At 39.2% G+C, this 26,064-nt stretch overlaps 1 protein-coding gene across 13 annotated transcripts in view; it reads right to left on the bottom strand.

Annotated features, from left to right (window-relative positions):
• The window catches only part of DMD (dystrophin), a 2,032,119-nt gene that overhangs the window by 468,484 nt on the left and 1,537,571 nt on the right, over positions 1-26,064 (bottom strand). For all 13 annotated transcript variants that reach the window (XM_061627388.1, XM_061627390.1, XM_061627384.1 and 10 more), the window contains one exon: positions 23,081-23,292. In XM_061627388.1, coding sequence (XP_061483372.1) covers positions 23,081-23,292 — 212 coding nt within the window. The remainder of the gene's footprint in view (positions 1-23,080; positions 23,293-26,064) is intronic.

Genomic DNA, 26,064 nt, shown 5'->3' on the forward strand with positions numbered 1-26,064 from the left:
CCAGCCCTCGGGGATGATCATAGAGGAGTTAATGTTGGTAAACAGGGTGGCCAAAAGGGGGCCCCACCAATTAGCATTCAATTTGAAGACCTCCGGGGGAATATTGTCAGGCCCTGGTGCCTTGTTTAATTTGAGGGAGGCTATAAGATCCAGGGTTTCTTCAGTAGTAACAGGAGGCCATGTAGGGAGTTCAATAGATGTGTCAGGGAGGCTCTTAAATTTGGGCACATTGCTTTGAAATAGAGTGGCATAGTACTTTCCCCATTCAGCTGGAGGAATGGCGCAATCAAGTTTAAAATTAGATTTGGGCCATTGTTGGGATATTATATGCCAAAATTGAGTGGAGTCTTTTAATTTAGACGCCTGAATAAGGCTTTGCCATGTTTGTCTCATTTCTAAGTTCTTTTTTGTTTTAATTAGATGCTTAAAGCTTTTTCTAATATCTTTTAATTTTTCAAGATAGCCGGATGATCCATGCAGCTTATATGCTTGGTGTATTAGTTTAAGTTGTTTCTTACTTTTGAGACATTCATGATCGAACCAGGTTTTTTTCCTATATCTATCTCTGCATAAGGTTGCAGGTAAGGGCCTCTTAAGAAGATCTTGGATATTTGTTATCAGCTGATATAGGTAATGATAAGATGAAGTGCCAGCTGGGGTTGAAAGGAATTGGTTCTTAATGTTCATTAATTCTGAAGAATTTAAACTAACGGAAATTTCCTTCTGAAGTTTTGGAATCCACTTAATTCTGGCTGGGCGTATTTCCACTTCATTGGCATCAAATGTGTGTGTAATCAAAAAAGGGGATTCTTTGAAACCATGGAGCGTGAGGACCATTGGAAAATGATCGCTTTCAGGTCGAGCCATTACATTACAACAATCAACTAGAGTAAAGCATTCTTGAGAAACAAAGATCATATCTATCGCAGAGGCTCCGTTTGTCGTTACATACGTTAGCTCACCCTCTAGGTCACCATTAGTGCGGCCATTTAAGAGAGTCAAATTTAGCTTCACAGACAGATGTATTAGATATATTCCAGCTTGGTTTATACCCTTGTCCTTAGATTGTCTCGTGGGGATGTTTAATAGGCCATCCAACTCAGGAGGTTCTAGGGAAAATTTGGTATATAAGGCCTTATCTGAGGAACCCATTCTAGCGTTGAAGTCACCTGCTAGTATTATCATGGCTTCAGGATGGAATTCTATCAGGTTTATCATGTAATTTTTCAAGTTCATAAATTGATTTTTAGTTAGTTGTTTATCTTTGCTAGGTGGAATGTAGACGTTTACAATTAAGTAAGTTAGATGTGGGAGTTTTAGTAATATTGCTGTTGCTAAGCCCAAAAGAGGGTTCAAAGCCTCAGCTTCCGTTTGTAGCCTAGTAGTAACTAGAATACCTATTCCACCTTTGGCCCTTCCTCCCTTCATGCTCAGCTGGGCTTCCAAAGTAAATGGCGTAAAACCATCTAAGTACATTTCATCTAAAGACCAGAATTCTTGAATTAAAATGATGTCAAATTTATGTAAAAAATCCTTGACTGTTGGCAACTGGATTTTGTTTGGCCAACCCACGATATTCCACGAGACCAATGTCAAATTCCAATTTGAAATAGATGTTCTTATTCAATTATCAGAAGTACAGTGTTGGTTAGAGCTACTAGTGCATCTAGGGGAAAATGTCTCAACTAGGTCAATCTTTGTAGGCTGATTATTAACATAATTTAAAGTATTAGGACCAAATTTGGTTTGATTGATTTGGTCATGATTACTATGGACATTGACAATATCCTTATAGGGGTTATTTGATATTTGGTTCTTTAAAGTCGATAACAAGAGTTCAAGTTTTAAAACTATCTCTTTTTTTGAGTCTTCTGCCAGGGATGAGAAAGAGTCAATTAGTAATAGCTCTTCTGGGATGAAATTCTCAGTGATAGGATTTAATATATCCCGTGTTTCTCGAATGGTTGATGAAGTCTGGTGGAGACTTTTCGGGGGGATATCAAATTTAGCTTTAGGTTGTATCTCCTGGCAATCATTAGATTCGGATTTATTCAGCAGAGCAGAACCAGACCTGCTGGACTTATTTGATAGCAGACATATAGGAGGAGCCATGTTTGTGAACACTCTAAAAATTTCAACATTATAATCCAGAAAAGTCTGTCTTTTACTGTAAATGCGCTTCGTTATGATGTCATCACGAAATGTTATCAGAGCTCTGGCAGATACATGATTGTAAAAAAGGTATTCAATAGAGGAAATCTGATGTATGCTTAGGGTCCCGGGAATTATGACTTCCAAAGTGTCACATAGATGTTGCTTGCGGTCTTGTTGGTTTAACACGCCCCAAGGTTTTGGGTAACATATTTCTTTTCAGGACTATATTCCATCTATTGTGGTCTGCAATCTGTGGGGCATCATGATTCTTAGCAATTTGGGACTTCGTAAGTTGGTCACAATCAATCTCAAGGAGGTGAGATGTCTTTGGAGTGACATTATCTATGTTGTTTGGATGGACAGATTTTGTTGGACTTTTTTGAAGTATCTGCTGATTTTCAGTGCTTGCTACCTTAAATATTTCATTTTTATTTTTTTATTTTTATTTTTTTTCTCTTCCTTTTCCTCTTTTGTTCTTTTCCTTTGGGTTTTGGTGGATCCAAGATTTTATAAAGTTTGTTGAAATTCAGGGAACTAGTACGATGTGGATTTGCTGTCTTCTGATTTTTGGTTTTCCTCATTTGCTTGTTTTTGCAGGATTTTTTTACTCTTCTGGAAGTTCCTTTTGAAGACACTAGATGGTGATGTTGTGCTTCCCTTGTTTGTGTAGTTTTAGATGATGTAATCAGAGTTACTTCTTCTTTGTTTATTGTAACACCTTTCCCTTGCAATAATTCAGCTTCTGCTTTATTTGCTATAGTCACTCTTCCTTGTAATAGCTCAGTTAAAGTGGTAAGTATCAGATTTGATTCAGCTACAAAATCTGCAATTTGGATTAGCATTTGCGTAGTTGTTTGATACCAATTTTCATTTAAAGGAGAAGAGATCATTACAGGTGGCTGAAGATTTTCTGCGTCATGATGGTAAGAGGAGTCAGCTACATAGGATAGGTTGAATAAGTCGTCTCGATGTGAGGATTCAAGGGAAGGCATAGAAAATGAGTCATTAGGGAGAGAGTCAACCAGCATATTTCTTAAGTCCTTCATTTTGACCTGCGAAGCAACCTCCGTGGCTTGAGCAAGTTCTTGAGCCAAATTCAAAGTCCCTTCTTTCTTATCCTCAGCCAGTGGCAGACAAGTAGAGTTGGAAAGAGTCCAATCATGACTGCGAACCGGAGTTTCCTGCTGATATCTTATTGGCATGGCAGGACGAGAGTCTATGTTAGGACGGCAGAAGGTTGTTATTTTCGTCTGTCTTATCTGCCTCCCTGAAGGTAAAGATGAGTCATCAAGTGGGGGTAGACCCAATTCTCTGTAACTTTTTCCCGTTAGGACCATATTTATGCAGAGTGGCTATAGCTTAATATAGACTTTCTATAGGTCCTCTTTATGTTATCTTGTTCAGATTTCTTTTCGTTCTAATAGTCCTATTAAGCTTTAAGTAAGAGAACAGAATTGGAGAGCAAATTTACAGAAGTCAGCTTGCAGCGGCCATCTTTCTTCTCCCCTCCAGAGAACCCCTTACTACTTTCCCCAAGAGAATGCAACCCCCCAGTCACAAAACAATAGTAGGCAGAATCAGGCCAGTTTGAGAAGAGATATTTTCATGGAAGGGGCACATCATGCCTGTGGTACCCCTTAAAGACGTCCCAAAAGTTTCATTGGTGCAGCACGTAGTAGCATAAATGCTTGCAAGAACTAAGTACTCCAAGCTGCTGCTGCTACTTCTTCTTCATTATTAGCAGCAGCAGTAGTTATTAGTAAACAACAACAACAACAACAATAATATTGCCCTGGGCAGCAAACAAAATACTAAAAACACTTTAAAGTATCTTAAAAACAGATTGTAAAATATTTTAAATCAAAACATCTTTAAAAACATTAAAACAAAACATCTTTAAAAGCATCTTACATGCACTCTGTACCAGTTATACTGGCTACCTAATAATTGCCATGCCCAATTAATGTGCTGGTCAGTGGTGGCCCATCTCTATAAGTGAACTATGTGATCACTTAGGGTGCCAAAATCTCTATAAGTGAACTATGTGATCACCTAGGGTGCCAAATTAAGGGGATGCCAAATTTGAGGGGGGAAAAATGAATAAAATAACAAACATGTCTTTATTTCAATTCTATGTAGTACTAATAAGATCACTCTGTCGGCGCAAACATTTCTGCTTGCCTGATGGAGCGATCGCCGCTCTCCTCCACCTGTGCACTGTGGGGTCAATTTGGGAGGTGCAAGGGGAGGGGGAAAGCCATGTTCTGCTAGTGAGAATCCTTGCAATGACTTCTGCTAGTGGGACAGTTAGTCAAAATCTACCATTATTTCAATTCCTGTGCATGTACATAGGGAATATGAATCATAATTATAATAAATAGGTGGACCATAAAAAAGTAATAGCACTAACCAGGGATTTTTTGGGGGGGGCACAGAGGGCAATTGCCCCAGGCCTCACATGTGAGGGGGGTCTCACACATAGAGGGGGACCCATGAACATTGGCATTGCTGCATTGTTGCCAACTCTTTTCTTTTCTTGTCGGCGGCATCGGAGGGAAATTCAACAGAAGAGCCTGAGGAGGAGCCTTCGTTTACACTCGAAAACCCATCCTACTTAAGTGGACTCAGGGGAGGGGATATTTGCTAAGTCAATATCTGAGAGCTGCAAAGCCATGCTTAGTCAGTGTTAGTCAGGGCAAAAGCTCCTAGATATGGTAGATAGACTGATGAGTCGCAAAGCTTTTGATGTATCTATTACTTTAATAAAAAGAGAAAAACTGACAGAACTGAGTGAGAAGGGGTCCTTCGGCTTTGGGCAGGACAGGAGGTTAGGCTGAGAGTCAGAAAGTTACCTAGTGAGCTTCATGGCCAAGCAGTAACTAGAACTTGGATTTCCCTAGTCCAACACTCTAACCACTACACCACATTGACCCCACATACACTACAAGCCCAAGGCCCTCAATGCAGAGCCAAAAGGCACCAGCCTAATCATCTACACTAGCTGAATTCAAAGGGTAGGGAGAGGAATTGTGGGAAGAAGAAGGAGGAACTGGAAGGGATGATGGCCCTGAGAATATCAGTCTAACCAATCAGAGGCATGCTTAAACTTGAGTAAGGTAACAAGGAGACAATTCAAGCAGGAGCCCTTTCAACTGACTAACTATATTTATTGCTGCTAAGTTAATAGATTCAGAGCACGCAGCAAGTCAATGCATTGGTTGAAGTGACACCCCTTCTCATTGTCTCGCACTCCAACTCATCACTCCCATCACTTCACGAGGATCCTGAAAATGTTCTCTGAGCAGTGGCTTGGTAAGAACATGCCATTATTTCTTCTGTAGGGCAGTACTTCAGCTGAATTCTGTTGCATAACTCTCACACAGTTGTACTTGGTATTAATGTACTTTGTTTGTGGTGTCACCCTTTCTGATTGGGAAAGCAAAATACAGCTTATTGTCTTCAAATATTCTAGTTGACTTTGGTTCATTGATTCCAAAGTCTAAGTGTAATCTCTGTAACCAGGTTGCTTCTTGACATGCTTATGCTGCAGATATGTATTCTGATTCTGAAGAGGAGAGGGCTACAACTGAATGTTTCGTATTAGTTCAACTGATGACTACTCCTCTATAATAGAACAGATTCCTACTAGTGGACTTTCGGTCTTGTCTGTCTTCAGCCCAGTTTGCATTTATATAGCCCACCAGTCTTGGATTACTGTTTACAGGTAGCATCAATTTCAGATCTGCAGTTCCCTTGAGATACCTTCCTATCCTCTTGACAGCAGTCCAATCTTTCTTTGTTGGTGCATTAACTTTTCTGCGCAGTTTCCCAACTGCTGCTGCAATGTCCAGTCTTGTTCCAGTTGATATGTACAGGAGCTTTCCAATTGTTGTTCCAGTTGATATGTACAGGAGCTTTCCAACTGTTGTCCTGTACTGACTGTTACTCTGCAGTGGTTCCTTGGTCTCATTGTCTTTAAAGAAGCCCATTTCCATTGCAGTTTCTGCTACATTGGCTTCTGTCAGCTTAAGGTGCTCTATCAGGTCCATTAATTTCTGTTTCTGGTTAATGAAGTAGATTCCATTTTCTCCTCTTTCCATCTGGATTCCAAGATAGTAAGAGATGTCTCCCAGCTCTTTCATTTCCATTTCCTTGTTAAGATTTCTCACAATTTTATCACTGTCTTCCTTGTCCTGGTGACACAAGACCAAATCATCCACCTAGATGAAGATGAATGCCCATCTATTATTCTTGAACCTCTAATATGGGCTTGCTTCAGGCCATAAATGCTTTTCTGAAGCTTGCACACCAGTCCTTCTTTCCCAGGTTCTTCAGACCCTTCTGGTTGCTGCATAGATATATATCTTCCTCAATGTCTCCATATAGGAAGGCTGTCTTTATATCTAGATGTTAATCCTGCTTCTTCTTTGAGGCAGCAATACTGAGGAGTGTCCTTATAGAAGTGTGTTTGGCCACAGTGCAGAAGTTTCATTATAATCTTCACTGTACTTGTGGGAGTATCCCTTAGCAACTAGCCTAGCTTTGTAGTGCTGGATATCCCCTTCTGCACCTCCTTGGGTACATTGTAGCTCTGTAACAGTCCATGTTTTGATTCTATTTCTTCTCCAGCAGCTTGCAGCCATTTGTCTGTCTGGAATCGCTTCAATGTCTCACCAACTGGAGGGCTTTGGTGTCTCATCTACTCTGGGTAGAAGAGACAGCCTATTGGACGGTATCACTTTGCTGGGTCTGCTTGAGTGTCTCACCTCTTGATCAGCTCTTGCACACCCTTCTTGCTCAGGTTCGCTTGATGTTTCAAAGGTCAGAGCCTCTTCTTGCTGAGACTGCTGCACTGTTTCTTCTCTTGTTGGGATGTCTGGTTTGATTTCTGACATTTTACTGGTCTTTGGTCTTTGTCACTGATCGAAGTATGCAATACTATGCATCTTGATTGTCACTGTGGTAGGATCAAGTATTATGTAGCCTTTGTAGCCCAATTCATAGCCAACAAATATGCCTTCTGCAGTCTAGTTTGCCTCTCTTTTCTTTGGGAATGTAAACATACATCTTAGATCCAAACACTCTAATATGTCTTACACTTGATATGTTCCATTCCACAGTTCAAATAGTGTTGCCTCTCTGACTTTAGTGGGTAACCTGTTTTGCAAGTGACTGTCATAATTGTTTCTCCCCAGTATTTGTTTCGAATCCAGCACTGAAAAGCATACCTTTTGTCATTTCTAACAGTGTTCTATTTTTCCTTTCTGACACTCCATTTTGTTCTGGAGTATAAGGATTTCCCCCCCATATTTAATTCCTTGTTCCTTTAGGTATTCTTCAATAGAGAAAAGTTGATAGAGAAAAGTTCTTCTCCCTCTCTCATAATACTAGAACTCGTGGACATTCAAAGAAGCTGAATGTTGGAAGATTCAGGACAGACAAAAGGAAGTACTTCTTTACTCAGCGCATAGTTAAACTATGGAATTTGCTCCCACAAGATGCAGTAATGGCCGCCAGCTTGGACGGCTTTAAAAGAAGATTAGACAAATTCATGGAGGACAGGGCTATCAATGGCTACTAGCCGTGATGGCTGTGCTCTGCCACCCTAGTCAGAGGCAGCATGCTTCTGAAAACCAGTTGCCGGAAGCCTCAGGAGGGGAGAGTGTTCTTGTACTCTGGTCCTGCTTGCGGGCTTCCCCCAGGCACCTGGTTGGCCACTGTGAGAACAGGATGCTGGACTAGATGGGCCACTGGCCTGATCCAGCAGGCTCTTCTTATGTTCTTATGTTCTTATGTTCTTATCTTTCCCTGTGTATTCACCATCATTGTCAGTGTGCAGAGTCTTGGGCTTTCTCCCAAATTTATTGCTCACTTTGGCCACATACTCTAAGCTTTTGTAACACTTCATTTTTCTCTTTAAGGAGGTAAATGTAAACATATCTATAAAAGTAAGGAAATAAACATTCCTTCCTTGTGTCATTACCGGTAAGGGTCCAGATATGTCACTGTGGATTAAATCCAGGGTTTTTTCTGATTGCACTTCAGCAGAAGGCCTGTAGGTGGCGCTAGCTGCATTCACTTTAACACAATCAACACATTTGAACTCAGATTTGCAGATTTTTATGTCTAAATTCTTTGTTAAATTGTCAGCAACCTCCAAGATCATCTGTCATGAACCACCCTGTTCAGATCTTGTAAGTGCAGGTCTGTGGCTTTTTTATGGAATCAGTCCATCTCTTGTTTGGCCTTCCTCTTTTTCTACTCCCTTCTGTTTTTCCCAGCATTATTATCTTTTCTAATGAATTGTGTTTTCTCATTATGCATCCAAAATATGATAACCTCAGTTTCATCATTTTAGTTTCTAGTGATAGTTCTGGTTTAATTTGGTCTAACACTCAATTATTTGTCTTTTTCGCAGTCCATGGTATGCACAAAGCTCTCCTCCAACACCACATTTCAAATGAGTTGATTTTTCTCTTATCCACTTTTCTCACTGTCCAACTTTCACATCCATACATAGAGATCGGAAATACCATGGTCTGAATGATCCTGACTTTAGTGTTCAGTGATTCATCTTTGCATTTGAGAACCTTTTCTAGTTCTCTCACAGCTGCCTTCCCCAGTACTAGCCTTCTTCTGATTTCTTGACTATTGTCTCCATTTTGGTTAATGACTGTGCCAAGGTATTGATCATCCTTGACAAGTTCAATGTACTCATTGTCAACTGTAAAGTTTCATAAATTTTCTGTTGTCATTACTTTAGTCTTTTTCACCTTCAGCTGTAGTGCTGCTTTTGTGCTTTCCTCTTTAACTTTCATCAGCATTTGTTTCAAATCATTACTGTTTTCTGCTAGTAGTATGGTATCGTCTGCATATCTTAAATTATTGATATTTTTCCCTCCAATTTTCACACCTCCTTCATCTTGGTCCAATCCCGCTTTCCATATGATATGTTCAAGCGTATAGATTAAATAAATAGGGTGATAAAATACACCCCTGTCTCACACCCTTTCCAATGGGAACCAGTTGGTTCCTCCATATTCTGTCCTTACAGTAGCCTCTTGTCGAGAGTATAGGATGTGCATCAGGACAATGAGATGCTGTGGCACCTCCATTTCTTTTAAAGCATTCCATAGTTTTTCATGATCTACACAGTCAAAGGCTTTGCTGTAATCTATAAAGCACAGGGTGATTTTCTTCTGAAATTCCTTGGTCTGTTCCATTGTCCAACATATGTTTGCGATGTGATCTCTGGTGCCTCTTCCCTTTCTAAATCCAGCTTGGATATCTGGCATTTCTCACTCCATATATGGTAAGAGCCTTTGTTGTAGAATCTTGAGCATTACTTTACTTGCATGGGATATTAAGGCAATAGTTCAATAATTACTGCATTCCCTGAGATCCCTTCTTTGGAATTGGGATGTATAGGTGTTGGTATTAACCTTTAAATCCCTATACAGTCTCGGCCCAGTTTATCTTATGGAGCGCCTTCAACGCCACCAATTATGCCGCCCGACAAGATCAGCCACACAGGGCCTTCTCTCAATCCCGCCGACAAAAACAGCCAGGTTGGCGGGTACTAGAGAGAGGGCATTCTCAGTGGCGGCCCCCACCCTCTGGAACTCCCTCCCACAAGATCTCCGGCATGCCTCTTCCCTAAATACATTTCGTAAAGCCTTAAAGACCTGGCTCTTTCAACAGGCCTTTGGGATTTCCGGGGAGGGTTAGTTACTGGATTGAATTGCCTCCTATCCTGTTTTAATACCCTGTTTTAATATCATTGTCTGCTGCTGTACTGTTTTTCTATTGTTTTTCTATTGTACTATTGTATTTTATCTTATTGCGTTTTAACTGCTGTACGTCGCCTAGAGTGGCCATTGGCCAGATAGGCGACACAGAAATTAAATTTATTTATTTATATGGAGTGCTTCAAGTCTGTGGGCCATTGTTTAGTTTTCCATATTTCTTGACAGATTTTTGTCAAAATTTGGACAGATTCCGTCTCAGTAGCTTGTAGCAACTCTATTGGTATGCCATTTATTCCTGGTGATTGGTTTCTTCCAAGTATTTTAAGAGCAGCTTTCACCTCGCATTCTAAAATTTCTGGTTCATCATATGGTTCCTCCGTGAATGAATCTGTCATCCTTTTATCTCTTTTATAGAGTTCTTCAGTGTATTACTTCCATCTTCCTTTTATTTCATCTTGGTCAGTCAGTGTGTTCCCCTGTTGATTATTCAACATCCCTACTCTTGGTTTAATTTTCCCTTTCATTTCTCTAATCTTTTAGAATAGGGCTCTTGTTCTTCCCTTTTTGTTGTCCTCTTCTATTTCTATACAATAACTATTGTAATAGTTCTCTTTGTCCCTATGTACTTGTCAATGTATTGTTGCATTTAGGGTTCTGACCGTGTTTCTATCTCCTCTTGCTTTTGTTTTCCTTCTTGCTTTAACCATTTTAAGAGTTTCTTCAATCATCCATTGATGTCTTTCTCTCTTTTTAACTAGAGGTCTTTTTGCATTCTTCCCTGATAATGCCTCTGACCTATTTATTTATTTACCACCCCATAGCCAAAGGTCTCTGGGTGGTTTACAATAACTAAAAATATTAAAAACAAATATACAAATTTAAATCAGAATTTAAGACAATTTAAAACACAAGCTAAAATGCTTGGGAGAAGAGGAAAGATAACAGTGTTGGCACCAGGTGCACCTCATCAAGGAAATCATTCCATAATTTGGGGGCCACCACTGAGAAGGCCCTCTCCCTTGTTGCCAGACTCCCAGCTTCCCTCCCAGTAGGCACCCAGAGGAGGGCCTTTGATGTTGAGCGTAGTGTATGGGTGGGTTTGTATTGGGAGAGGCGTTCCATCAGGTATTGTGGTCCCAAGCCATGTAAGGCTTTATAGGTTAAAACCAGCACCTTGAATCGAGCTCGGAAACATACACGCAGCCAACGCAAGCAGGCCAGAATCGGTTTTATATGCTTGGACCATCTGGTCCCTGTTACCAATCTGGCTGCTGCATTAGTTCCATAGTTCTTCTGGTTCTCTTTCAACTAACTTTAAAGCCTCAGATCTGTTCCTTATTTGATCTTTATATTCTTCTGGAATGCTTCTTAAATTGTATTGTGGCATTATGATTGCTTAGTTTATGTTCTTTAGCTTTACTCTTATTTCTGATACGACCAGTTCATGATCTGTACTGCAGTCTGCTCCTGATCTTGTTTTAGCAGAAAGTATGGCACTTCTCAATTTCTGCTACCAATTATACAATCAATTTGATTCCTATATTGACCATTTGGTAGTTTGTAATTACAGGTTAAAATTCATTGCAGAGTTTTCTTAATTTTTTCTATATTGGATGTGGTTAAAACAGGATAGCATAACGGATGAGTTAAGATTTGTAATAAAATTATAATATTTTAAAGCATTTTATATGTAGTCATACTGAAATATTATCTAGCTACAAATTTATTCTGAAAATTTTGTGTCTATTTTATTTGATCTCAGAATCATTGGTTGGACAGACACATGGACGGACAAACCAAACAATTATGCCACTGTAGAAATAAATACCATTAAAAACATTAAATGGAATATAGGGGCAACATGTTTCCCACTTTACCAAAAACCTCAGCCTAAATCTGCCTTTGGAGTTTGGAGGTGGGGCCCCTTATTGCAGGGTTTCCTTGGGGCACCAGTTGCTGGCAGCTAGTCTAGGGCTTCCCCTGGTGCTAGCTGAGCCTTTAAAGCCCTAAATGATTTGATATATAAAGTACCGCCTACACACACAAATATGGAACCAGTCCATACCAAAGGGGGTCATTTCTTGGGGAGTCCCAAGGGTGAGGGTGTTACCCCCTTCTATTTTTTAAAAGCCAATCTAGAGATTGGTAGTGGGGAAGATGTAAGGCACACATGTGGCACAAGGTGAGAGCCTGTGCAGTGACCTATGTGATAGGAGAAAGTTACCAGATGCCTTCAGAGTGAGAGTCTGCAACTGACAGAAAGCTGTCCCTCCCTGGGTGTAGGATGTGGGGGAGTATACTGGGTGGTGTAGTCCTAAAAATACTGTTCCCAATTTTGTCATATTGAGGGATACTGAGATAACTGTTTTATTGGTGGGCTGCTGCTGTTGATTATATCATGGGAAGGAGGGACATGGGTGATGCCACCCCATTTCAGTGATAATTGGTAGGGGAAAGAATAGCCACGGAGAGGCGTTGGGCTACGGTGGAAGATGATCATTTCCTGGTCTACATAACTTTATGTAACTCTGGCACAGGCAGAGAGACTTCCCAAGGTGATCAGGCAACTGTCACTGGGCACTCTCTCCTGATGGCCATCAGTATAGTTGGAATTTCTACTAAATTGATTGTTAAGAGTTTTCCTTCTACAAGGGCAAGGCTATCCACACTTTGTTTCTCGCTCCCACTCCTCCCATGGATGGGTTCCTGGTTGCTCATGTGCTCACTGGCCTGCGTGTTGTTATGTAACACCAGATCAGTACACAGTCAGACCACACTCATCCATGATTTGATCATGGATGGAAGTTCCATTTTGGTGTGCATTACCGAGACATGGGTGGGTGAGCTGGGAGGAGCTGATCTGATCCAGCTTTGCCCATCTGAATACTTGGTGCAACACCAGAACAGGCTGCAGGGATGGTGGGGAGAGATTGCTGTGGTCTATAAAACTTCTATCTCTGTCACCAGGAAACCACTCTGGCTTGGAGTTGGCTGGGAGGGCCTGCCCCTGGTGTCAACTACAACTACAACTAGTGCAAAATGTGGTGGTGTAACTGCTCACTGGGGCAGAGTATCGCCAACATGTTACATGTTAGCTACCAGACCAAGTTCAAGGTTCTGGTTTTGGTGTACAAAATCCTACACTGCCTGGGACCGAGATAGCTGAAAGATCGTCTTACCCCTTATATACCCAGTTGATCACTGTGCTCTGGAGGTGAGGGCCTCCTCCAGATACCATCTTAACAAGAGGCCCATTCCATACAACATAGGAAAAGGACCTTCAGTGTTCTGGCACTAACACTTTGGAATTCCCTCCCTTTAAATATTAGACAGGCACCATCTCTGTTATCTTTTCAGTGCCTATTGAAGACCTTCCTTTTTAAACAAGCCTTCTAAGTAGAGACCTTATCGCTGTCTGCGACTGTGCTGGAATTGCTTTTTAAGATGTTTTTAAAGTTGATTTTTAAATATGCTTTTAAGATGTTTTGTTTTAATATATTTTAAAGTCTTTAGTTTTTAAGATGTTTTAAAGTGCTTTTAGTGTTTTTGTTTCCAGCCATGGGTTCCTTCTGGGAGGAAGGGCAGGATATAAATTTAATAAATAAATAAAATATCTGGTCCACCAATGAGAGCTATTATGTAAGGACTACGGACAGGTCCTTCTCTGTGGTGGCTTTGAGAACAACCCTAAAATCTTTCTATTCTTGTCCATGTTTGTGTGATTTTATGGCACTGTGTTTTATAATGGTTTTATCTGCAGCTGTTATTTTAATATTACTTAATGTTGTTGCTTTAAAAGCTTGTAATAACTTGAAAACTGATTAACAAAAATGCTGCTGTATTTATACTGTGTATTGATTTTTCAATTATGATTGTTGATTTATTTTATCTTGTTTAAATTATTTTTTATTAGCATTGCTTTAATTAGTATTTTTATATACTGTCTTAGAATCCTTAAATGAAGGGTGGTTTGAAAGCTAAAAAAATTCAGTTAATAACCTTATTAGATTGATGCTTTACTGATTGGATTCAGATAGCAACTCAAGGCATATTTGTTCAGACAGGCCTTGGGAGTATTACAGTGACAATTTTTGTATTTGTATAATTCAATGCTGACTTGTCTGCTTGCTTTGTACCATGATTTTAAAGCTGTACTTTCGTTGTTAACTACCCTGGGCTTTTGTGAGAGGAAGGGTAGGAAATAACACTAACAATAACAGAAGCTGCTTCAGTTATTTCCCTCAGAAGCAGCTCAGGTTTTATTTTCCTATTGGTCAGAGAATAAATGTAGGGAAGGTAGTTAAAAAAAGTGTATGTGACTGTAATATATGAATGAACATATAGAGGGCAAGGATATTTATGTGGCAAAGCAACTGGAAACTTTTTTGCCATTGATGTGTGTTAGGCTGATATCTTTATCTTCAGATTACAACGATATGTGCTTGTGACCATTTTCTTTCCACTTCTATATAAATATTTAAAGAATGAAGAGGAGATGTAATATGGAAGAGGCCTCACATCAAATATCAGGAGAAAAATTAGGGACTATTATTTTCTCAGCAAAGCATCTTATGCAGAACAATGGTATAATAATATTGGCCGACATAACAGGGCTGTTGTGAACATTACAGCGATAAAGCAGGTGAGACATTTTGAACATTTGAAATGCAGCAAAATTCATATTTAATGCTAATGTAATCAAGATTACACAATCTAAACAGCTTTAGAACCTATATGGAATGTTTTAGATTTAAAATTGATTCAGATACAAATGATATTTCAGGTATATTGCACAATGTCTCTATAAGAAGACGTTCAGAGACCCATCTCTGCTATCTTTTCAGCACCTTTTGAAGACTTTCCTCTTTCAACAAGCCTTTTAAGTTGAGACCTATCCCAGTCTGTGTCTGTGTTAGAATTGCTTGTTAATATGTGCTGTTTAAAATAATGTTTTTAATAATTTTTTAAAGATGTTTTTAAAGCTTTTTTAAAAAAATGTTTTTAACTTTGTTTTGTTTTAATGTATTTTAGTCTGTTTTTATGATGTTTTAAAGTGGTTTTAGCATTTCTGTTTGCTGCCCTGGGCTCCTGCTGGGAGGAAGGGCGGGATATAAATCAAATAATAAATAAATAAAAATAAACAAGAAGATGTTGTCTAACTCAGATAGATGCTGGAAATATAATGGTAGAAATGCCTCACTTATGATGTGGGTTTGTCCAGTGCTATTTTTTTTTGGTCTGAAGTTGTTGTAAGTATCAATTTTGTATTGGTGAAATCCTAAGTATTTGTGGATGCTCATGTACTTTTAAATTATATTCGGGTAGTATGCGGATTAACGGCAGGACAACAAAAATGGTATTTATGAGCCCTAATGGTTACTAAGGGACTACTTATACTTTAAGCCTGGAATGATAAAACTCACCATCTATTACGTAATGTTCTGAAGAACTTAATGCCCTTGCTATATTTGAATGTACCTTCTATAAACACCAATTTCACTTCCATACCTATCTTGACATTTGGATGGCATACATTGATATATATGTATAAATTACAATGGATATATTTATGCTTATTGTATTGTTAATGTGAGCTGATGGGATTTCCCCCCTTTCTTTTGTTTTTTCTTCTTTTTTTCCTTCCTTTAGTTTTTTGCCTTTCCTTAATAAATTTGCATTAAAAAGAATAAAAATTTCCAACTATGCAATATCAAAGTAGATTACACGTAAAATATCAAGCAGCTACTATAAATGATAATATATTCAATTTCAAACATACATAAATATGGAACACCAAATTATGAGCATTTATCACATTACTGATGCAAAAATCAATTACTCTTTAGTTAATTCCTAGAAAATGACATTTCAGGGGTTCCATTTTGTCAGGAAGTCCATCCCCCTGAATTCCTGATATGTGTGGGGTTCTCTGTAAGTTTATTCATTGGGGTAAGCAGACTGAACTTTGCACCTGCTCAAGGGCACAATTATCTTTTCTTACATTACAGGTTATTGGGTTAACCTCTCTGGCCAATTAAGTCCTGAGGATCATAGAATCATAGAATAGTAGAGTTGGAAGAGGCCTATAAGGCCATCAGGTCCAACCCCCTCTTCAATGTAGGAATCCAAATCAAAGCATTCCTGACAGATGGCTGTCCAGCTGCCTCTTGAATGCCTCCAGTGTCGGAGAGCCCACTACCTCTCTAGGAAATTGGTTCCATCGTTGTGTGGCTCTAACAGTTAGGGAGCTTTTCCTGATGCCCAGTCGAAATCTGGCTTCCTGCAACTTGAGCCCATTATTCCATGTCCTGCACTCTGGGATGATCGAGAAGAGATCCCAGCCCTCCTCTGTGTGACAACCTTTTATGTACTTGAAGAGTGCTATCATATCTCCCCTCAGTCTTCTCTTCTCCAGGCTAAACATGCCCGGTTCTTTCATTCTCTCCTCAAAGGGCTTGGTTTCCAGTCCCCTGATCATCCTTGTTGCCCTCCTCTGAACCCATTCCAGTTTGTCTGCATCCTTCTTGAAGTGCGGAGACCAGAACTGGATGCAGTATTCAAGATGAGGCCTCACCAGTGCTGAATAGAGGGGAACTAATACTTCATGCGATTTGGAAACTATACTTCTGTTAATGCAGCCTAATATAGCATTTGCCTTTTTTCCAGCCACATCACACTGTTGGTTCATATTCAGCTTGTGATCAATGACAACTCCAAGATCCTTCCCACATGTCGTATTGCTGAGCCAAGTATTCCCCATCTTGTAACTGTGCATTTGGTTTCTTTTTCGTACGTGTAGAAGTTTGCATTTATCCCTGTCGAATTTCACTCTGTTGTTTTCAGCCCAATGCTTCAGCCTATCAAGGTCCCTTTGAATATTGTTTCTGTCTTCCATGGTATTAGCTGTGCCCCCCAATTTTGTATCATCTGCAAATCTGATAAGCACGCTCTTTACCTTCTCATCCAGGTCGTTAATAAAAATGTTGAAGACCACTGGGCCCAGGACTGAGCCCTGTGGTACCCCACTCGTTACTTCCGCCCAGTTTGAGAAGGAACCATTGATAATTCTTTGAGTATGATTTTGGAGCCAACTGTGGATCCACCTGATAGTTGTTCCATCCAGCCCACATTTAGCTAGCTTGCTAATCAGAATATTAAAGGGAACAAATTAGTTATCATGTTGTTTTTTTTAAAAAAACCTCTCAGCACCTGCTTTCTACATGTCATCATAAGCACAAAAGGCAAACAGTAAGGAATAGTAACTCTATTGAAAGTGATACACTGGAAATAATTTCCTGTGCATTGTGAGATATATTAGAGGCAGGGATGGCAACTACAGCTACTTATCACAACACAGAAAACATGGAAGCACTTAGGTGAACAAGGGCAAGAAAAACAACAACTACAAAAATACAGATCTGTTCAACATTGCTTAGAGCCCCTAGTACCAAGAAATATTGTAGTCATAAGGAGGGGGGTGGGCAATATAAGATCAAAATTCAATTTTCAGTGAATGAGAATAGAGGCTGGGATTTTCTCTTTCCATATTAGAAACTATAAGAAACCTATGTGCTTGTGGTATTGAGAATTTATAGTTATAATCCACTAGCTAATCCAAAGTGACTGGTTTCAATTCCTCCACAACAAATTCTAAGATTTAGACTTTTAGAAGAAATAAAGAGCTCCTAGCACTTACACATTTCAAATTAAAGTCCACAGGCTGACAGGAACTAATTCATACAACTGTGGGTTATATTTTAAAAATGTTCCTTACTCTTCTCTTGAAATGTCATTATGCACCTTGAAAGTCAAACCTGTCAAAATTTGCATTTACATCCCCAGCTATCTATCAGTGTCATACCAGTGGCAATGTTATTTAGGCAACAGAATCCTTCATAAAACCTCCAGTACTGTTTGAAGTGGTAATGCAATTTTTTAAAAATGCTGTGTCTATTAAAACCTTTCAAAGGGACCAACCTAACACATACACTTTAGTTGACTAACTAGTCCATATTAAGTAATCATGTCTGAGTTTTATTTAACCTTTAACATGGTTCTACTATATTTCATAAGGTGGCATCCAACTGGTACTCTTGTTCTCATGGAAAGTTTATGGTCTAGTGCAGTGGTTCCCAACCTTTATGAGCATGGGACCCCCTTTATAAGGTGAAATTTTTTTATGACCCCCTCCCCCCAGGGAGGCAGGCTGGCTGCCAGGAAGGAAGGGGGAAAGCGGCCTTCCTTTGCAGCCTTGCTTCTTTTTGCTTCACAAAAAGCCCTCTCCTCTCATTCTAAGTAAGGGCGCTGTCAGTAGCGGCAGTGCAAGGAGACGGGAATCAGTAATAGTAATCCCCTCTTCTTCCTGGTAGCTCCACTCTCAGCCTCCTTTGGCATCTGCCATGTATTTTATAGGCAGATGCCTGCCCTTAGTGCGTCTGAAAGACGCTCTGGCACTTCAGCAAAAGGCCTCCCCTCTCATTTGGAGCAAGGGGGAGGTGTCATCTGCAGCGGCAGTGGAAAGCAGACAGTGTAGAAGGAGAGAAGACTTCTTTAAAAATAATAATAAATAATTCATTTCTTTACTGTTCACGGCCCCCTCTGAATTAGTTCGTGGCCCCCCTGGGGGTCCCAGCCCCCAGGTTGGGAACCACTGGTCTAGTGGATGTCTCCACTAATGGAAGAAAGGTGGGAGTTTTACTGATTTCCCTCCTCCTTCCATAGCTCCAGAGATTTGAGGACTGTTTAGGACAGGATGGAAGATGGTGGGGGAGGGGCTGCAGGAAGAATTGGCAACAATCACTTTCCCTCCTCTTTACTTTGTGGAGATGTCGGCTAGATCTACAGCCCTTCCATGAGTGCAAGGGAACCAACTGGATTCCACTCAGAGTCAAAATATATTTTTACTAGTGTAAGAGGTGTAGAGTTTTAGGACCAATCTGGTTTTGTGGAGCCCCCTCACTAAGGGCAGGTGAAGCACTGCCCACCCTAAAGCTCCAAACTTATAGCCCAATCCCTTTTCTGTTCCTTACATTTAGTCTATACACAGGACACCCCAGTGGTACTATGCTTTGATATCGACATACTGATATAAGAACTAGTAGACATCATCTAATTACTAGGAATTTATTAGGAAAGTATTAGGAAAATGTTGCCTGTTATTGTATTGTCATTGAAAGTTGTTATTGCTGCTTTTTAATAATGTTAAAACTTTGTTATCTAATTTTTGTAAATTGTAATGTTTTTCTTGATGTGTATTCGGTATTTGTGTTTATTTTTTGTGAGCCGCCTTGAGGACCTTTTGGCCAAAAGGTGGCATAGAAATAAACCGTAATAATAAAAATATGTTTATGTTCAATACAGTACCTATAGCCCAGTGTCCTTTCTCTGTTCCTTACATTCATATTTAATACAGTACCTCACATTTAGAGACACTCTGGACTTGTTTCTGTCCATCGTTTGTTCTGGTCAATCATCTTGTTCTTGGCCAAGCACAGTCCATCACAATCATTGCTATGGTCCCACCCATGTCTCCAGGGGCAATAATAATACATTCTAGTAAGAGTGGCTTAGGGAGGGCAGGGGTCCCATCAGCACCTCCAGGATCTCCATTTGTATTTTATTTCCCATAGAATAAGCTTTAACCAATCAGGAGTCCCTCAGAAATGCATTGGAAGTTCCAAAGCATTAGGACAAGACTATGAAAAATCTTCCCAATGCTCATAGACATGCATTTAAATCTGAGCCAGTCAGATGCATGCATTTACAAACTGCTTGTTGCTCTTCTGTGAGGCTGAGTTACTTTCCCCTCCTTTTTACAAGCACCACCTTAAAGCAGCAGCAACCATAATCTTTTTTTTTTATGTGACTAGCCAACATACCAGAGTTCATCGTTCAACTTCTGGGATCATCACTGCCACATACTGTGTACACACACACACACACACACATGCTGGGATGGGGGTCAAAGCTGGACTGGGACCAATTTATTGTTGAGATATTTTCTGATCCTTTGATCAAAAGGTGAAGGAATTTTGAGTTAAACAAATCCCCTCTTTTATAAAGACCAAGAAACTTAGAGATCCCTTGTGTGAATGTCTAAGTCCCTGCACCAGTGGAATCCTGGAGGAACTTGTGGAACTTCCTGCTATTTAGAACTAATCACACAGTATGAAAGATTCCTTTGTCTAACATTTTGGCTTCTTGTTTTCCCATCTGCCATATCTTTTTCTCTGAGCAATAAGAGCTTACAGTTTACAGGATTGGTTTTAATTTTTAAATAAGAAACTCTGGAAATCTTTAGCTAATGACTATTATCTATCATACTTGAATACACTGATCCAGGTCAGGGAGGTTCTTTGTGCTTACCAGGGAAAAAGCCAGGCACAGCTTAAATAAAACACAATATTCCTGAATATAATATCTGTTGTGACACATAGTCTCACATATATAATGGTTAACTATACCAAGGAGGAGGTATAATTTAGCTGTAGTAACTAACATAATCCTATTCATTTTACTTAGAAGTAAGCTACACTGTGTTTATTTAAGGGGGTGTAGAACTAATAGAATTATTATTAGGGTTAATAATAATAATGATAATGATGATGATGATGATAATAATAATAATAATAAATGACAACAACATTTATATACCACCTTTCCTCCAAGGAGCTCAAAGTGGTGTACATGGTCTTTCCCTCTTCATTTTATCCTCACAACAACCCTGTGAGGTAGATTAGTCTAAGAGGCAGTGACTGGCCCAAGGACAGTCCAACACTCTAACCATTGCATTATACAATTACAGATGCTTATTTTAAATATGTTTTAATTTAAAAATATACCATCAGGTTGCTCAAGTGTATCTTTTCTTTTTACTATTCACTTGCATTCTTTTATGGTTTAGGGTTGGCACTGGGGGAGAGCAGCACTCTTGTGCCTTGTGTGTAGCAAGCAGAAATTATTATGAAATAAAAATGCATTATGGATGAGCTTGAACTGAACTATTTTGTACCTTTTTAAAAATGAACTGTCCAAGCACTACTGGTTACTAACACAATGCTCTTCATCTCATTCAGAAGTAAGTAAATCTCCACTGTGTTCTGTGGGGTTTACTCATGAGAGCAAGCATAGGGCTAAAGCCTTTTGTAGTGCCTTCTAAATGTAAGCTTCCAGAAACTCATTCACTTTGTGTGTGTGTGTGTGTGTTTTAAAAGGATTGGGAGGGCATTACTGAATGAGCAGAGCTCTAGGTTTCTGTTCACTACTGAAGAGGTACAACTTAACTGTGTGCACACTCATGAGAGCAAGCGTAGGACTACAGCTATGTTAGGTGCTAAGTATTACTAAAACTGCAATGTTTAAGTGTCCACTGTTTCTTTGCAAAGGAGGAGGATAGGGAAAGAACCAAAACAAGTGGAGGCCACACAACTTTTCTCTCATCTGAGAAGCAATGTGATAGCAGGGACCCTTCTGAACCAAAGTAAGACTCTTTACAGTTTAGTTAGGTGTTATTTGTAAGACTGCAATGCTTATGCATCCACAGTATGATTGCAAGGAAGGAGGATGGGGGGAAAAAACAGTTGGCTATGATCTCATTGGCCACGCTCCCACAGCAGCCCCACCAAGTCTAGTGGGCAACCAGCATCCACTGATCTGATGTATACAATCAGTCACTTAAAAAAAAAATTAAACAGTGGATTTGCCAAAAGTGATGTCTCTAACTGAAGAGAAAGAAAGCAGTACCAAATTAAAAAAGATTAATCTGATAGCTTCTCTTTCACTTTAATTTTCTAATGTTTTTAATTATCTCCATTTTTATATATCAAGATGGTTCAATAATTATATTTGTTACCAAATATGTTTTTTATATATATTATGCATACAGGAGGGTTTATAATTATAATATTAGTGGTTTTCAGTGAGCAATTTTGTGAGCTTTTTATGTCTACTTAGAAGAAAGCCCCAGTAGGAGTTAGTCACTTTGGGTCTACTCTGAGTATGACAACATCATAATCATTCCATCCTTCAAAAGAGTTGCCAGGGTGGTGAACAGCTGACAATAAAATAAAAATAAAACATCAGCAATAAAGTTATAAAAACAAAATAGCATGAGATACTGGATATCACCCAACTAATTCAATGGTAATTCCAGGAAAAGGTTTATGGAATTGCAGCCCTGATCTTGAAGCGCAAAGCAAATTAAGTTTTTTTAAAAAATTATATAATATCAATATCAATATTAATGATAATGATGATGATGATAAGAAGAAGAAGAAAAAGATTATTTATATCCTGCCCTTCCTCACACTAGGAGCCCAGGGTGGCTGAATGATCTGTTTGATTATACTTAGTAATTATGTCCATGATATACCATTTCTATTATGAATATTTGATATTGTTGTTTTGTTCTTTCAGGGCACTGAAACACACTGGACAATTTGGACAAAAGTTCCCTTCCTTTTTCGGCACCATTTTGAAGCTTGCCTCTTTTTCAGTCTCCTCCAATCGAACAACCAGCCTTTGCTCCTGTCAAGATCACTTTAGTAACTCATTTGCCTTCACTGATACAGCCTATAATACTAATCAGTTCCACTGCCTGGATCAGAAAGAGGCAAAAGGTGGCAAAGGAGTAGATCATCATAGTGCATCATAGAATCAAAGTAGTATCAAAGTAGTAAGAAAAGATGAAGCAGACATTCATAGAGTACATGCAGGACAAACTGATAGATGCTCAAAAAATAGACTACCAGGATCATAAGCCAGTTTACACGTCTTGAAGGACATCTGCCTGATGCTGTGTAAAATGGAACTATTCATGCTGCTTCAACAGAAAACCTACTGCATCACAGATATGGATGGAACTGGAAGGCTGTAATCCAGTTCAAACACAGGCCACTTTCTTCATTCATACATATACCTCCTGAAGAGAAAAGATTTGTTTGTTTTCACACAGACACACAGACACACACACACACATACCAGAGATCTCCCATACCTACATTGAGCAAGGCAAGGGTGGCTAATCTTCTTAGGCCAAAAGCTGTATTGGTCTATGATCAACTCTCTAGGCTCATGACCAAAGTGTAAACATGAGTCTGACCAATTTTTCAGGGTCTTGGATAGGGTCACAAAAACCTGTTGACATGACAAAATTATAGCAGGACACCTGTATTTAATACCTTGAGTTCAGCATTCTGTTTCTTTAGGCCTTCTACAGTATAAGAAATCTCCTTCCATGACTCAAGCTTGGCTTTGGCACATTCCAGAACCTGCTCAGCTTCTTGCTTGGCTTCCAGCCATTGTTTTGAATCTTTCAACATTTCATGTAGCTGCTGTCTTCGGTTCTGAAGGTGCCCCTGTACTTCATCCCACTGGTTTTGTATCTGTTCAACTAGTGAAACACAAAGGGAAAAGCAAAGCATAAATCCTTACATTTAAAATCCTACAGCTGTAGCCTTTCCAATTTTAGTGAGGTGGTGGGATAGAGTTCAAAAGCCTCCTATTGATTGTATTCAACAATCTCTTCCTCCATGACTAGCACATAAACTAAGCAGTCTGGCAAAAGAGGGATGGAATGCACCATTTGGTTTTGCCAGTCTGCTTGATAGAAAGTAATTATTTAAAAAGAGCCTGCAAAGAAGCTAGTTGTCTATGCTCCCTTGATGGCTATGGAGGAGGAAGCTCCCCTTCCTCTGCAGCCAGAATGAACATGCAGGCTAATGCATCTTACTAAGCTGGTAAAAAACGTTAGGCTAGTAAATTCTGTGTGCTTATTAACAAAGCTGCACAAGACAGCTTGGACTGCCTTCTTTAGTCTGGAACCTTGTACAGATGTTCATCAATAAATCTTGTTAAAATATGTAAGTGCATAGTCTAGCAATACATACACTTTAATTCTATTTCACCATAACTCTAATCTCAAGAAATGGCAATATAATCAAAATTAGTAAGAGTTGGGTATTTAGTCTGAAGAATTGTGTAAAATCTTTCCCAATTTCCAACAGTATATTATATGAAATGTCTTGAAGCCTCCTTGAACTGAAAGGTTATATATAAATATTTAAAACAAACAAGCAAGCAAATATATTGTCCAAACAAAGTAGGACATTTTTAGTCTTTTTCTTATCTTTCTTGAGCACAACTTCAACTTATGGTCAATAAATGTTTATAAACTTAATATTTAACACAACTGCATAGTTTTGGTGCAGTACAACAGTGGTGCATAACTGTTATGGTACATGAAATAAATACAAATATACTTGAGTAAGAGAGATCCTATTCTCTTAAATGCAGGGGGTTGGACTTGATGGCCCTATAGGCCCCTTCCAACTCTACTATACTATGATTCTATGAAACTATGGGCAACAGTTCATGTGTGTACACAAAATCCCCCATGCCAATCATTTTCCTGCTTGTAAAGTGTAGAAGGGAAGCTCCAACATAGGTGGAGCTTCATATATCTAAAGGGCTCATGTAGGCATGGGAGCTGCTACACTCTCATTGGTTAGGTTCCTGTTGTACGTGTTATTGAACACTACACAAAGAAAATTAATATTATCTTTGTAGGTCTTATACAACAGAGACTGTAAGTTGAATACATTCTCACTGTAATTATTTAAAATATATCTAGTGTTTATAAGCGTGCTGAACTTTTCAGTTTAGTATACTGGCTTCCCCAGTTGACTCATAAATGCGAATAATGATTTGAAAATAATTTAGCTGATCATTCTGATCAAGTCCTCCACTAATTAAATACTGCACGACAAATAAAATACGGACTGTCAGAGAACGTTCATTAGAGAAAAGTTAAATGAGACCTTTGCATAATTCAGGCATCATTGATTTATTACCAAGTAACCCAAATGTATAATACATAAAACATCTATTCATCACATTATTTTTACACATAATTGATACTTCTTTTTTAATAAAGACACTGAGAACAGCTTTTAAAGTAGAAAAGACAATCCATTTCAACTTAGTGTGGAAAGAATAATATGCTGCATATTAATCAGTGCACTAGAAAACAGTTATTCCTATGCCAGGTCAGAATTTGTTCCTTCCTATTTATTAATCTTCCGTACTTTACTGTTTTGTAAAAAGAAAAAAATGCTTTGTAATGTTTCCCTATGTATGAAACAAAAGTCTTTTGAAAAATGTTCAGTGAATTGATGAAATCTAGGATAGCACCTGGTCAACAATATGGGTAGGGTCATCTGTGTAGGAGTTCATTCCCTTTATTTCAGATGTTGAGGATGAGAATGCCATGGCTCATGTAGCCAAAATGGCAGCACCCACACAAAAGAGGGTGGTATCAGCAGGCTTGGATAAACCCCAATATTTGCAGAGCTGCAAAACAAACAAACAAAAGAAAAACAACCCTCTAAGTAATGAAAAAAGTCCACTGACTATTAAGCATGCTCAGTGGGCAGGGAACACTCACTGGTTGTTGGAGGATGGGGTGGGAAATCAAAGGCAGAGTAGAAGCAAAACAGAAATTACTTAAGGCTTCTCTGCTAGTCCTTACACATGAAGCTTGGACAGATCCTTCAGGTAGAGGACTATAACTGGATCTGGGTTTTAGAAGCTGGGCAGGCCCAGCACTACACCATACAAATGATATAATCTGCATCAAAGAGGGATAGAAGGAACATACATATTAGGCAACTGCCTGGTTCACACATTACAAGATTTTTGGGATGCTGTATGTGTATTCAAATCTGGGTTTCAGTGTCAATTTCCATCAAATAAAGTACATGGGAAAAGGCCATAGCTCAGTGGCAGACCACAAGATCCCTGGTTCAATCACCGGTCCCTTCAGTTAAAAGGAGCAGATAGCAGATGATATGGAAAAGATCTTCCCTACCTAATACTGCAAACAGCTGAGGTTATTCAGAGCCAACATAGATAATACTGGGCTAGATGGACTGACTTGATATAAAGCAGCTTCATATGATCATATGGCATACAGGTGGGACAAATTTCTTAATGAGGATGCTGAGCCAGTGATTTTACTGCCCATAAGCGACTGAGATCTGCTGCAGCATGAATGTTCATCTGGTATAGATGCATAGGATAACGTTTGCAAAATATTTCAAAGCTTATTAGGAGCAGTTGTAAGGATTTTTGGTTTGTTTTGGTTTGTTCTGAAAATAGATGTATA

This window comes from Rhineura floridana, chromosome 5 (genome assembly GCF_030035675.1).
Source record: "Rhineura floridana isolate rRhiFlo1 chromosome 5, rRhiFlo1.hap2, whole genome shotgun sequence".
In the NCBI taxonomy this organism is placed as follows: Eukaryota; Metazoa; Chordata; class Lepidosauria; order Squamata; family Rhineuridae; genus Rhineura; species Rhineura floridana.